At 38.6% G+C, this 14,239-nt stretch overlaps 2 protein-coding genes across 2 annotated transcripts; one reads left to right on the forward strand and one right to left on the reverse strand.

Annotated features, from left to right (window-relative positions):
• Positions 1–101: 101 nt before the first annotated feature.
• On the reverse strand, positions 102–10,823 carry Psma2 (proteasome 20S subunit alpha 2). The gene is made up of 8 exons (XM_059263382.1): positions 10,676–10,823; positions 8,242–8,318; positions 7,505–7,637; positions 5,656–5,778; positions 4,250–4,331; positions 1,783–1,856; positions 453–510; positions 102–368 (listed from the first exon to the last, which is right to left on the reverse strand). Exons 1-8 carry the CDS (start codon positions 10,714–10,716, stop codon positions 252–254), a joined length of 705 nt encoding a protein of 234 aa, XP_059119365.1. The 5' UTR covers positions 10,717–10,823; the 3' UTR covers positions 102–251.
• A 97-nt stretch (positions 10,824–10,920) lies between these two features.
• Mrpl32 (mitochondrial ribosomal protein L32) lies at positions 10,921–13,752 on the forward strand. The gene is made up of 3 exons (XM_059263383.1): positions 10,921–11,099; positions 12,448–12,629; positions 13,316–13,752. The coding sequence occupies exons 1-3, from the start codon at positions 10,976–10,978 to the stop codon at positions 13,568–13,570; spliced, it is 561 nt and encodes a 186-aa protein (XP_059119366.1). The 5' UTR covers positions 10,921–10,975; the 3' UTR covers positions 13,571–13,752.
• Positions 13,753–14,239: the final 487 nt, after the last annotated feature.

Raw genomic sequence — 14,239 nt, forward strand, 5'->3', positions numbered from 1 at the left:
GAGTGATTTTTATCATTTTACTTTGCAATGTAATTTCCAAAATTAACTATGATAAAGTGAGAAAGAAGTATGTTCAAACTTCACTCTTTAAAAGCTAGAAATTGGTTTTGACAGTTTATTATGATTATTATTTTAAAAATGTGACTCCATTAAACCATGTAGAAATAAGTCTGCACAAACAAAAGGTAATTTACACATATGTAAGTAGATAGATAGACTGTGTGAGATCTGGGTTGTCAGGCACGTCTTTATCACGCTATGGCGGCCAGGTAATCCTTCACTTCAGCTGGGGTGAGTCTCCTAAAGCCGGCTTCATTGCAGACCCCAACTTCTATGTTGTCTTCTGTCATCTGCCCTTCAAAGCTTTCCTAATTGAGAGGGGAGGAAAACAGTCAACTTCACAGCAGTTCTTAGAAAAACCATTTTAAAACTATGAGTGGATATGGGCTAACCTTTAGAGTTAAGATGGCTGTGTGAATGGCATCTTCCAGTTCTAGGTCTTCATTATATCTAAAGAAAAATATTGAAAAACAATGATGTTATGGCAGTTTAGATTCTTCATGTCTATTTTAAATAAAAGGATAGCAAAGACATGAAATCTTTTAAAAATCTAACCCTCTTAAAAATACTAGTTGTAAAAGCAGTCCCTCATCATCTCAATGACAGCTATCCCCAGTAATGAAGTAAGTGACACTTCTACTGAACTTCTAACACCATGAAAAATAAACACTTGTATGTTTTAGTAATACAATAGTCAAACTATTGCTAAAATCCATTGTTATTATTAGTTATAGCACAGCACGCTGAACACAATCATTAACAAGAAAAATTTTGAGTTTACAATTTGATTAAAAGTCTAACATATTTAATAACTTAACATGAATATTATGTGAAAAATAGACCAAGGATCATCTGTTAGACCTCAGTTATAAAACCTCCTGTCCAAACTCTCAGAGACAGTGGAGGGCAGCGACAACACTGAATCCGGAATGTAACTGTGAGTAAGGGAAGCAGCAGCTATGTGTGTGCTCAGCACTGACAGCAAATTTCCCACAGCACTCCATTCTTAGACACACATCATGGGGTCTGCTCAATACCAACCACTAGTCTCACAATCTTTGTTGTTGTTGTTGCTGTTGTTGAAACAAGCCCTTATTTTGTAGCACAGCCTGGACCAGAGCCCACTCTGTAGCCTGGCTGCTTTAACTTGAAGCAATTCTCCTGACTTAGCTCACAATTGCTAGGATTACAGACATGGGCCTCCACATTCAGCTACCTCAATTTTTTAATTTCCATAAGTCATTATTAAACATTCTTCTACTCTAAATACAATGGCTTTTTAAAAATATGCTGGGGGAAATGAACTAAAAAGTAAACATTTAAGAAACAACCAATGGACTGGGCTTGCTGGGACACCACTCAGGAAGCAAAAGCAGGTGGATCCCTGTGAGTTAGAATCCAACCTGGTCTACATGGCAAGTTTAAGAAGAGCCAGAACTACCTAGAAAAATCCTGTCTCAGCTACCCCCAAACCCCCGAATAAATAAATGTTTTAAAAATGAAAAAAGGCTGAGCAGTATCTTTAGGAAATGAGTAATTTTAACACTAAATACACTGAAAACTAGGAAATCAAGATATTAGGACTGTTTTCTCCTTTATTTCTAACTAAACTCAAATACAGAGTGATACAACCAATCTGTTAGATCCATGAAATTAATCATTTCAAGAGTCCTGAAATTCGTAAGATCAGTCTACCCAGAAATCTGATCCTGGGCAGCCTACCTCTTCTCAAGGAAGGTTTTCCCGTTCACATAGTTCTTCCCCATTGCTGTGGCCTTCCAGGCAAAGTAGGCTCCCTAATCAGGAGAGAGAAACATTTTAAATCCTCCATACAACTCTATTACTCTGACAGCTGTATTTAACTCTAATTAGTCTCTAACTTCTAAAGTCAGGATTATTTACTGAAGTTAAATTTCACAGCATAGGTTTTGTTTAAAGGCTATACAACAGATGACAAAGAGTCAGGAAGAAACTCAGAAGTTAATTTTGACTGTGGTAACAGTTTACTCAGGCATTTATATATGTACATACACACATACATATCAAAACTCACCAAACAGTAACAATGAGTTAGTGCAATCATCTATATTTTTGAAAGTATATAAGATATACTTTCAAAACCAGATAAATGGAAGTAGGAATTAAAGTAAAATACCAAGTAATGCTTTAGCTTAATGGATTGAATGGATCTAAGATTGTGTCACAGCATCCTGAAAATTGGTGATCACTCATCTTTAGTGAACAGAGATGGCTTTTCATTCAAATATCAGAACCTTTGAACATTTTAATGGGGTCATAAAAACTTGGCAACAGCAAAAGATTTCTAAACATTTAACAATCAAAAATTAGTTCAAAATCAATGTGTAAAAGAATCCAAGGTGATTTTGGCAGCTCTCTCCCACGCTACCTAAATGACTTCACCACAGCTTTGGCACTGTTTAGGCCATCATGCCACACCACCACACCAATCAACACTGACTTGAGACTACTGTATGTTAGGGAGTGTGGTGCTTTTACTGTGCTTAAAAAAAGTTTTCTACCTTTATAGAAACATAATGATTTAATTACAAGAAATAGAGGACGATGTTTTCATAACACCATTCCTCAGCCTAGATGCCACTGTTAGAATATTAATTGTTGTTTGGGTTGCTGACTTAAGTTTCATAAGAAGATTTATTAAATGAATTTTGGATTGGGATTAAATTTCCAACAATTTTTGAAATGGCCTTAAGCATTTTCTGCCATTTCTGTAGTGAGTATTTATGTGAAATGGTATCCTTAAGCATTGACAAGTATAAAATCAAAATAATAACTCTGAAACTCCAAGGGCCTGTAGATTCAAGTATCCTATAATGACTTACTCCTTCTGTAAAAATAAATGAGCCCATCCATCTCATTAGTAAGCAAACTTGCTTGTTTTTAATAAAAGGTAAAATTATAAGTACATCAAATAACTGTTTTAAAACAGGTTTCTTTGTGATTTATTGTCAGTCAATACTTGACTTGTTTATGTATTTTATATTTACCATGGTTACAAATAACTGTACCAGGTGAAAAAGGGCGGCAAGTGGAATGTTTAAGAAGCACTACATGGAACAGCCTCCCCTGGGAAGATGAAGATATGCACATAAAGGAAAGCTCACTGCGTGGGTTAGACAACTGCCTTTTAGAGTCCATAAGGAGGAGAGCCAAGGGTGAACACAATGCCCAACACTGCCCTCATCTACTGGCTAGGAAGGCAAGACCGAACCCAGGACATTGACCTCCAGAAGTTCACAGAAGGCCTCACTATCTGATGACTTTTATTTTACCTTTTCAATTTTTAAGGTAAGAGTGTAAGGCTTGCCTTGAGAGAACTTGCAATTATCTAATAATTTATAAACAAAAAAAAAAAATTCACTCCCTAACCTTGAGCTTTACCTATGGCTTCTCCTCACAGCAAATCAACAACGTAGACTAAATCCAGATATCAACCTTCTACTTTAGAAAAACACAGCTCAGCCACGACACCGTTACACATCATTTTGTAAATCAATGAATTTAAGATTGTTAAAGCAGTGCTTTTGTTCTGAGTCATACTTAAAACAGCCCCAGCATCAAGTGATGGCAAAGAATGTAACACTGGCCTCCTGTTACACATCTCTGACTGATGTGTTTGCCAAAATAACAGCTCAAGAGACCTAATGAAATTTGGTAACTGCAACAACTCATTCTAGTACATGCTAACAAAGATGACCAAAAAAGGGCAAAAGCTAATGTGGCACACAGCTTCTTTATCAAAGAAAGTGCTGAATACAAAACTGCTGAATGTGCAAACAAACGTGTACTACTTTAAAACTTTCCAAAAACGTGAAGAGGCTTGAGCAATGGCTTAGGTAAGTTAAGAGAGCGCATACACCTCTTGGAGAGGACCCAAATTCTACTCTCAGACCAAGTCAGGTGGCTTTCAGCTACCTGTAACTCCAACTTCAGTGGGATCTGACTCCTCTGGCCTCCCTGGGCACCTGCAGTCACATGGACATACCCACACAGACACACACAGGTATACACATAACTAAAAGTAAAAATAAATCTTTAAAAACAAGTGAAAAAAATGCTGCTAAATTTTAAAGTTTTATGGCTTCAACTTTTATTAGATATATAAAAAGCAATTCTAGTAAATGTTTCAAATATATGTAATGATACTTACAGATGGATCTGACTGAAATAAATATGGTCGTCCCTCATTCCACCCACAAATAAGTAAAGAAACACCAAATGGACGAACACCACTGTAGAGAGAAAATGAAAATGATTTGGCATAAAGGATTTATATATACTCACAAGTAAAGCAAATTACCAAGTTAACTGAGTTAGACTTCTTAGCTTTAACTTATAAATGAATTCACTTAAAATGAATTATTTTTATTACAGTTAGGAACAGCAGTAAGCCTAAATCAAATGATGTAGCACTTTGCTATGGTTTGGTTCCCAAAAGTTCAGGAGAAGGTAATTTTCAGTGTAACATAATTACAAAATTGTGTCAAGAGGTGGAACATGGTGCCATCCTGGGGAAGGGTTAATAATGCTTGTTTCTCAGAGTGGGTTAGGTGTTGCAGAAGTGGATTAGTTTCAATGAAGTAGGTCATCATCCACTTTCTTTCTTTCTCTTACTGTGTGACCTCTGGCCATGCAATACAATCTGCCAGAAAAAACTTAACAAAACCAAATTACCTAACAACTATGAACCACATCCTTGGACTCACAGAACTCTGAACTAAAAACCTGTTTTGTTAGAGCAACACAAAGTGGAGTCAGACATATGCCTAGAAAGGTGTTACCATCAAAGCATTACTAACAAATTTAATAAACACTTCTTTCCCACTAGGCTTATGTATCAGCAATTACTTTTAAACTATCTCATTCACAGTATAACTCAAGACTACTGGGGAGCTGGAGAGATGGCTCAGTAGCTGCTGCTCTTCCTGAGATCCCAAGTTCAATTCCCAGCACCCACATGGTAGCTCACAACTGTCTAATAACTGTAGTCTCATATAATTGTCATGGAATCTGATGCCCTCTTCTAGTGTACAGACATACAAAAAGACAAAACAGCTACATACATAAATAAAATGCATAAACAAGTAATTCTTTTTAAAAATAATACTGGAATTAAAATGTTACTGCTGTTTTCATATGCTCACAATCACTTTAGGTTGAAAAGCTAAGTACAGGAGCACTAAAGACTGCCTATAAAGAATCACTGGCAAATGGCCCTTTTAAAATCAAGACGCTTCATTCTGCTGTTGAATAAGAACACATTCTCTTTTTCTTTTTTCTTCCTTTGAGACATTATTTAACTATGTAATGCAGATTTGCCTTGATTTTGTGATCTACCTCCCTAAGTGTCCCAAGTACTCAGTTTACAGGTGTGCACCACCATATAGTCACACTTTTACCTTAAATTATTTCAAGTCAAAATAAAAAATATTCATTATCATAGTGATTTTCTTCATTTGCTCATCAGCAAATGCAGAAAGAATAAGACTCCTACTTACCTGTTTTCTTTTACTTCTTCAAATTCATGATTCATTTCAAGTAATAAAAACAACTTACCCTGACTGGGTATACTCTTGCATCACAGAGGCTACTCTCTGTACCAGCTGGGCTGTGGGAATGGGTTCTTGGTAGACAAGATAGTATTGCTGAGCAAGTTTCCGAGCTCTGTGCACAAGCACTCTAAGGCAATAAAGAAAAATAATTAAAGTTCTGACTCACAATCATCTTAACTCCATTTTCAGGAGATCCAACGCCCTCTTCTGGCCGCTGGGGGCAGTGTATGCACATGGTGCAGATATACATGCAGGTAATAGATTTAATTTACAAAATGAGAGCTTCATGTCTCCTCCTATGACTGTGACCAAACTGACCTCCTTGTCCTGAGTCTATTTAGACTTCACTCCAGCCACCCTGAACACAGATGCATATGAATACACACATTCGATTCTGGGCATATTTCTATCCCTCAGCCTCTGTGTTTTCTGTAGTCTACCTTAAGCTCTGCCTCAATTCAGAATGGTCTTCAAAGATTAAACAAATAGTAAGAAACTACTTGTTACATAAGGTATGAAAATCGTACTATTGTGATGGTTAATCTTGGTTGTCAAAGTAACTACAATTGGAATTAACTGGGATCCAAGATGCTGCAGATTATTTGAAGCAAGAAGACCCACCCTAAATCTGGGCTACACTTTCTGGTGGCAATCCAGATAAAAAGGTCACAGAACAAGGAAACTGCTTTTAGCCTACTTACCTCACTCTAGCTGGATGGTGTCTATCCTGTTGCTGCCACCAGTATTAAATACAACTTCTTGAGGATTCCAAGACAGACCAATGACCAGCAGCCCTGCAGGAATCCTCCAGGACTCCAGCACTAGACTGGGCTGCTGAGACATCTAGCCTCATGGACTGAACAACTGCCTTATTCTCAGCCTTTCTGCCATCATGCAGCCAATGTTACCAGACCATAGCCTGTAAGTCAGTCTAATAAATCCCATGGGGGGGGGGGGGGAGTGTGTGTGTGTGTGTGTGTGTGTGTGTGTGTGTGTGTCTTCTATTAGTTCTGTTCCTTTAGAGAACACTGACAAATACAACTATATAGTAATCAAAGATATTAAGACAAAGATGATTATCTTCACCCACTCATGCTTACTTATCTGAAATATGCATATTATCTCTAAGACACTCCTGTCCTTCCTTCTGAAGTTTAGCTTATCAGCAACAGTCCACTGCAGTGTCCATTCTACACAATAGTGTAGAATTTTCCACAACAGGAAAGCTAATCATATTCTGGTAAGCCTGTTGGCTTATAATTCCAAGTGAAACTCTATCTTGTTTCATAAAACTAAAGTAATTTTGTTTTTATTTGTATATGATGAAAGAAAGGTATCCATCTCTTTCTACTCACTGGTGCACCAGTATAACAGGGATACTCTCTCTTTTCCGGTGAAATACAAAGGGAGTGATTCTATAAGCCTATGAATCCCAGCTGGCCATTCAGAAGCCTTCAGTGGCCTAAAAGACATTTGTCCTTTGACAAGAGCAGAAATAAACAGAGTGAGGTTAACTCTACATGGTCCATGCTTTCTCTTGTTGCCTAAATCACCTTAACAATATTTTATAAAAAATGAATGCATTTAATCAATTTTAAGGTGCATCAGAATACCAAAGCCCTTCCTACCAAGTCCTTGGACGGATGAAATGGGATAGTGATGAGAAAAAATAGGTAAGTAGGTAATTTCTCACCTCTTTTACAACTGTGTATCACAAGATCAACCTCCATAAAGTAATCCTTACAAGCAAACTAAGCTTAGGTATCATTAGGCTGCCAGGACTAAATGAAACAACCACAGAGAAAGACTAAGATATGAGATGATGAGAAAACCCTGTAAACAGTATATAATACCTGTAATCTGGACCCATGCCACTATACACCAAGCCGATATGCTTGGTGATGGGTTCCACTTTGTGTACACTCCTTTCATCATACAGGATGGACTTCTGTTTTTTCTCAGTTGCTAATACTACACCATTTGCAGCTTAAGAGAAAAAAAAAGACAAATATTATAATGTGTTTTTCATTAGCTTTCTACCTACAGATGCATTAAACAAATCTGTTGCTTTCTCTAGATTATAAAACCTTTTTCTGGATTCTTATACAAAAATTACCTAAGAAATAATACATCATTTTTTCTGTCACTGATCATTTATACTACACAAACAAAAAAAATCCCCATAGCTGCAGGTATTACCCAGTCCCTCTCAATATTTTCAGGTTTATTGGTTTAAAAACAATAAACTTCATTAACTCTTCTAATATAAACAGTAAGAAATTTTTCTATAAGGATACTAGAACATACAATAATTTTATCTTTAGATATTTTACAATTAGCCCTTTATAAGTAAGATAAAACTTCCAAAGAAAGAAACTCATCGAAAAATAAAATAATAATGGTTTCCTGAGGAAAAGACTACATATGGATTATTACAATAGATTAAAATGCTGTATTTGCTGTGAAATTTAAATTACTGGGCTGAATGCTATTTTAACTTCAAAATCCTCTAATCTAACCAAAAGACTGTTAAGAATCTATTTCAGGTAACTATTAACAAGCATCCAAAGTGAATGAAACATTTAATTACCTTTAATTCCTACTGAAGGGGCCCCTCCAGCTACAGCTGCCAAAGCATATTCAATCTGGACAAGTTTCCCAGATGGGCTTAAAAAGAAACAAAGGTATTTGCTATGTTCACACATTTTCAAATATTTACTATAGGCACACTTCTGACAGATGGAAGACATATGGGTCAAACCTCACTAATCAAACCTATTGGCCTTTGAGATCTGCCATGAAGCTCTTTGGAAACTATACTTACAATTTGGATCGCTCAGGGTCAGGCACTAATTCTCTCTCCTTTGCTTTGTTCTCTCCCCTGCTCTGGTTAGTAAAGCATTATTACTACTGCCTCTGTCCACCACTCACCAGCCTTGACTTTAGGCAAGTGTACCGAGCAATCAGGCAGTTTCTGCAGTCAGTAATCCCCGTACCCCACTGGCAAACACCAGCATCAACCAGGGGTAATTTCAACAGGCCGGTGACTACTTCTCATCTTCAGTTCCTTTGTACCTTGTCACTCTGACGTAGATCCCACAATAACTTCTAGCTCAGTTCAAACAAAAATTACCTACTCTGGCAGGCATACTCTTGTTCCCTTGTCTACCCTTCATGTTTGGCCCCATCCATACTGCTTCCTTCCTCACTATGGTTTAGCCTGTCAACAATTCTCTTTATTCCTAAATGTTCAAGCAGCCAGCTCCTCTTCATCTTCTAGTTTCAGAACTCACCAAGCACAGGCCTTTCCTGAGAGCTCAGTCTGAGGTTACACTCCTTTCACCTCTTTCAATAAGATTTCCACTAACAGAAAAGTATTGTGCAGAATTTGCACCAGGAGGCACCAATTTCTTTTGCTCATTTACCATCTTCAGCCCAATGTAAACTGGAAGAAAACTCAATTCATTTCCTATCTCTGGCAGCTTGCACCACTAATAGTTTTTAAGACTAAAAACAGTATTTTCTTCCTAAAGAGATAAATCTTATCATGTTAAAAAAAATTGTTATAGGAAAGAAATCTGTTGTGAAAACATTCAGATGTTTGCTATACAAGATTCAGGGAGTGAGGCTGTGGCTCCTATGGCAGAGAGCTTGCCTAGAATGCATGACACAGCATAAACCAGGCATGGCAGTGCACTACTATAATCCCATCTCAGGGAAGCAGAGTCAGGAAGATCACTTGAAGGTCATCCTTAGTTACTGGCCATTTTAAGCTAGCCTAGGCTACAAATGATTCTGTCTCAAAGAGAAATTTAAAAAAATTTTCAGCCCCTTATGCTCTATATTCTTTTGTTTCTGCTCCAGTGAAACCAAACTTAGGACCACATCTGTTTTGTTTACAAATATAAGTGACTACCAAGCACAATTAGTCTCTGTCATGGTATATAATTAAATTATTTGCTAAGGAATTAAGTGGAATCCATTCAAAGTATCCAAAACATAGACAACAAAATTGCATACCCTCACTTTTTATTTTAAACTACAAAAAGGCAATTTTCAAAAGCAAAACAATATATTGTAACGAAAAGTACACTAATTTTTGTTTTCAAAATGAACAAAGTTTGAATATCGACTTAGCTACTCGTGAACAACCTTGAAAATGCTCAATTGTTTAGGCTGTGGCTAGTTCATTCATAACTCATCATATTGTGGTAGTGGAAAAACCAGTTACAGTTAAATTCAACAAGTAGATCCTGGTTGCCTTCAGTCGGATCCTTAAAAAAATGGTCACACCACAGTCGTTTATTTAAATTCATCCGTGATAAATTTTCTTAAACAGAGAACGATGAGGAAACAAAGTACACACCAAGTGTACTTTGAGAAAACATATTTAACTCTCTGTCCCGTAACAGAAAGGTCTAAAATCTTTTTAAAGCATTATTTTTCGTGACGAATCAAGCAAAACATCGACTTTGGTTTCATCAGTTTGAGTGCGCCACGAAAACCTGACAGGAAATCAGCTCTTTCATTCTGTAGCTCTTAGGCTTCTATTGAAGCATAGTAGAAACCGAAAGCTGAGTGAGCTTCAAAGTGCACTCACTGCTCCTAAGCGGGAGACTAAGTCTCGGACTAACAGTAAAGAAGGATTTCCCAAAAGAAAACCGGCGTCTCACACGTCTGAGCAGGAGCCAGTTTCCGAAGCTCCCGCTCAGGCCTATCTGGGCCAGGAAGGAAATCCTAGTCCTAAATGGACCAGCTGGAAACAGGCTATCCCAAAGCATCCTTTTTCTAATCTATAGAGGGAAAGCCAGTGCCTGTCTCGGAGCCTCCTGACCCTCAGCCCCAAACGCGGCGGGCCCCAGCCTGGGAGCAGGCCTGGCACCGCACATGACTCTGCAAAGCTGCGAGTCCAGCTCCAGCCCCACGCGCCCCTGCGGAAACACCAGCCAGATCCAGGGCATGGGGGCCAGGTCTGAGACGCTCCTGGGACCTGTGGTGCGTGGAACCTGGGGTCCCCCGGGTACCTGAAGGTAGTCAGCGAAAAGCTGTAACCGCGCTCTGCCATCTTTACCCGGGAAGTCGGAAAACAGCCACGCCCATGCGCAGAGCATCTGTTTCCTTTAATTTTTCTCTTTTCTCTGATTGGAGGAGAGTCAGCAGCGCTCCAGGGGCAGCTGGGAGTTGGAGTTTGAGGATCCGAGGCAGCGGGAGCTCTGGGTCCGTGCGCATGTGTAGGAGCGGCCCTGCGCATGCTCTGAGCAGGGAGGCGGGGGACACGAGAGCTTGCGCAAGGTCCCAGCACGCATCTCGTTCCAGTGAGAAACATGGCGTCCGCCTTGCTGTTACTGTCGTTCCCGTGCCCCGTGCGTCCCGCACCGCTCCGGAGGTGCTGGGAGCTGCTGCAGCAACTGCAACAGAGCTGGAACGGGCTTGCCAGTCCTCAGTGGGGTCCGTAAGGCGAGAGTTCGTGGGAAGTGGGTTGGCGGGGGCTTCCGAGTTGTATGAGAGAAACAGGGCGTGCTTTTTTGGGTTGGAGACTGTTCCTGTAGCTAACTAAGGGTGATCTGGAACTCATTGTGTATCCCAGGCTAGCTTCGAGCTACTGGTATCTTGGATGTTAAAATTTAAATTGCTGTAGCATTTACAACGTATCTCAGAAGTGATAATACCCAGACAGTCTGAACAGAGATATATTCCATTAGATCATAAACGTAGTGTAATAAATATTTGTCTCCATCTGCTACCTGAGATAATCATTTCAATCCATTGGGTGTCTAATAGGCCAAAAAATCCCCAAGGTCACGCAGGCAGTCCAGAGCTGTTATAAACGGCTGGGCTATGTGTAGCAAAACTTAAAAGGTCTGTTGAGAAAGAATGCCAGTATAGAAAGCTTTATGTACTTTTTACTCTTTTTGGTCAGCGGTGTGGAGAGGGAGGGGTGAGACAAGGTCTCTTATCCATGTCCAGTCTGCCCAGACAGGCCTGATTCTTCTGCCCTCAACCTCCTGATTCTGGGATTTCAGGCTGGTGCTTGGACAGCTTATGTACTGGTAAAGTCCAAAGAATAGAGCGAACTATTTCAAGTGTGAAGAAAAAAGCAAGGACAAAGGAGTGCCTTTCTAAACAGTTTAGAAAAACAAAAGTGAAACACTGGATGGTCTCATAAATAGTAAAGCTCCTTTTCTTAGCACACAGGTCAGGATTAAATATTAAGGGAAAAGTTTATGACTTTAGAAACATATGTGGTTCCTAAAGTAGCTAACTGGGTCTGAATACTATGGTACAGGTGATGGCCAGGGTAGTCATCTCAGTGCTAGGAAAAGTGCATGTAAGGAATCTCAAGATTAGATTTACTTATACGTTATTTACTACTAAACCACAGCGTCCTGTATTGCATAAAGAAAGAAATGCTTAACAGACCCGTTGCTTCAGGAGGTTGGGTTAAGAAAACATTCCATTTGAATTATTTTAAATTGCCTTTTGTGTGAGCTTTAGTATATTTTAATAGCTGGGGCTTATTATTAATATTTGTTTAGTTTAACATGCTAAACTATGTAAGTCAGGCCAGCCACATGACTCAGTAGTCAAGGGCCTTGCTGCCAAGCCTCAAGGCCTGAGTTCTAGCCTCAAGACGTACACAGTGTAAGGAGAGAACTAGCTCCGACCTTCATGTGTGCGTACATACACACAAACACATATATGTGTGTGTCTAGTGACATGTTGATTGTTAAAGAGAACAGGATAAATAGTCATTTAGGGACTAGAAGTTGATTCTGGTCTCTCTTTTGTTTTACAGCACCAGCATTAGCAGTCCAGGGTCCACCCATACTCACAGAACTAGAACATGATACCAGTGGAAATAAAGAGGAGTCCAGCTTTTTAGATGGTATCTTTTGGATGGCAGCCCCCAAAAACAGACGCACCATTGAAGTTAACCGATGTAGGAGAAGAAATCCCCGGAAGCTCATTGCAATTAAGGTAATGTTGTGTGTGTGTGTGTGTGTGTGTGTGTGTGTGTGTGTGTGTGTTGTGAGTGTGTGTACACACACTCTTTTCCTCAAGCCTACTGTTGAATAACCTCATATCTATATAGGAGAGGAACTGGCTTTATAATAGTCTTAATCATCTGTTTGGCTCCACACAAATTGAAAAGGAATTTCACTTTTCCTTGATGTTTTAAGTTACTCTTAGTGGTTCAGCTCATTGGGTTGATGGGCTCCTTGTTGATTATTTAGTGTTTGAAATTAGAGAAATGAGAGATCTCTCAATTCAAAAGTCACATGGGATCCTCACAAACAATTCCTCTCTAAAAATCTCCAAAGTTTTCCTTGGCTATGCTTAATGTGGAATGCTTAAAGTCACGGGACTTACATAATCAGAATATTCTACTCAGGCCAGAGGGTAGACAAGAGAATCTGAGAATAGTTTATTCATAGGCTATACAAATAAAAGTATGCTAGATTGAGTTGTAGCCCCAATTATCTTACTAATTTGAACTCAATGTTACTATTTTCTCAGTTTTACTGTTAAGGTTGAACAAGATAGTCTATAACCTCGCATAGTATGAACCTTCTCAGAAAGCTACAGTATCAGCATTTTAGAGCTCCTGCTGGTGATTGTGTATTATGTTGCCTGTTGTTAATATGTTTTTCTTTGTTTTCAAGAACAATATAGACATTTGCCCTGAATGTGGTCACATGAAGCAGAAACATGTCCTTTGTGGCTATTGCTATGAGAAAGTACGCAAGGAAACAACAAAAATCAGACAACAAATATGGGCTCAAGAAGGGGGCCCCTTTAAAGCGCCCACCGTCGAGACTGTGGTACTGTACACAGGAGAGAAACCATCAGAGCAAGATCAGGGCAAGAGGATTGTTGAACGAAACAAGAAGAGGCCATCTTGGTTCACCCAGAATTGACACTGAAGAAGTTAAAAGAATAAATTCATAGTAAGGAAAATTTCATAGTAAGTCTCTAAAATCAGGAGTCTTTGTTTTCATATCATCAATGTGTTTTAAAATGGACTTTATTAGCTGTTAATTTTAAATGAGGTAATTTGAAAAGTGTATCTTTAATAAACTCAATATGTTTATGCAAAGGCTCAATAGATTAATATGTGTGTTCCTGTAATGCTGTTGGGTTTTAATTAAACCTAAAATTTCCAGACCAAAAGAAAAAGTAATTTAATAAAATTCATAGCAGGTTATATAGGCTGTTTGAATTCTTTCAGATTTTTAAAATGATAGTTGTGTCAATAAGAAAAGGTTGTAGGCCAGGCATATGGCACACTTCTTTTATCCCAGCATTCAGGAGTAGAAGCAGGAGGATCTCAAGTTCCAGGCCAACCAGGGCTATAGAGTGAGACTCTGTCTCAAAAAAGGAAAGAGAGAGACTTTCTTCTTTGTTGTTGTTTTAGCAAAATTGTCTTCGGAAGGATTTACTTTTTATGGAATATACTGTAGTAATTTACTTAAATAATAGAAATAGTTCTCATTTTACACTAATCAAAATCACATCCCAGTGTCATTGTAGATGTTTGTGAGATTGTTTGGAGAAAGTTTTTTTTAGTGAGATTAATAAGTTCTAGT

The sequence above is a fragment of the Peromyscus eremicus genome, chromosome 5, assembly GCF_949786415.1.
Source record: "Peromyscus eremicus chromosome 5, PerEre_H2_v1, whole genome shotgun sequence".
Lineage (NCBI taxonomy): Eukaryota > Metazoa > Chordata > Mammalia > Rodentia > Cricetidae > Peromyscus > Peromyscus eremicus.

Excerpts from the sequence above, each read along its gene's own strand:
- Psma2 (XM_059263382.1), bottom strand. The coding sequence starts at position 10,716 with ATGGCAGAGCGCGGTTACAGCTTTTCGCTGACTACCTTCAG. Across the intron at positions 8,319-10,675 it reads TTTTCGCTGACTACCTTCAG|CCCATCTGGGAAACTTGTCC; the intron begins GTACCCGGGGGA and ends TTTCTTTTTAAG. Across the intron at positions 7,638-8,241 it reads CCCTTCAGTAGGAATTAAAG|CTGCAAATGGTGTAGTATTA; the intron begins GTAATTAAATGT and ends TTTTCTCTTAAG.
- Mrpl32 (XM_059263383.1), top strand. The coding sequence starts at position 10,976 with ATGGCGTCCGCCTTGCTGTTACTGTCGTTCCCGTGCCCCGTGCGTCCC. Across the intron at positions 11,100-12,447 it reads GCTTGCCAGTCCTCAGTGGG|CACCAGCATTAGCAGTCCAG; the intron begins GTCCGTAAGGCG and ends TTTGTTTTACAG. Across the intron at positions 12,630-13,315 it reads GGAAGCTCATTGCAATTAAG|AACAATATAGACATTTGCCC; the intron begins GTAATGTTGTGT and ends TTTGTTTTCAAG.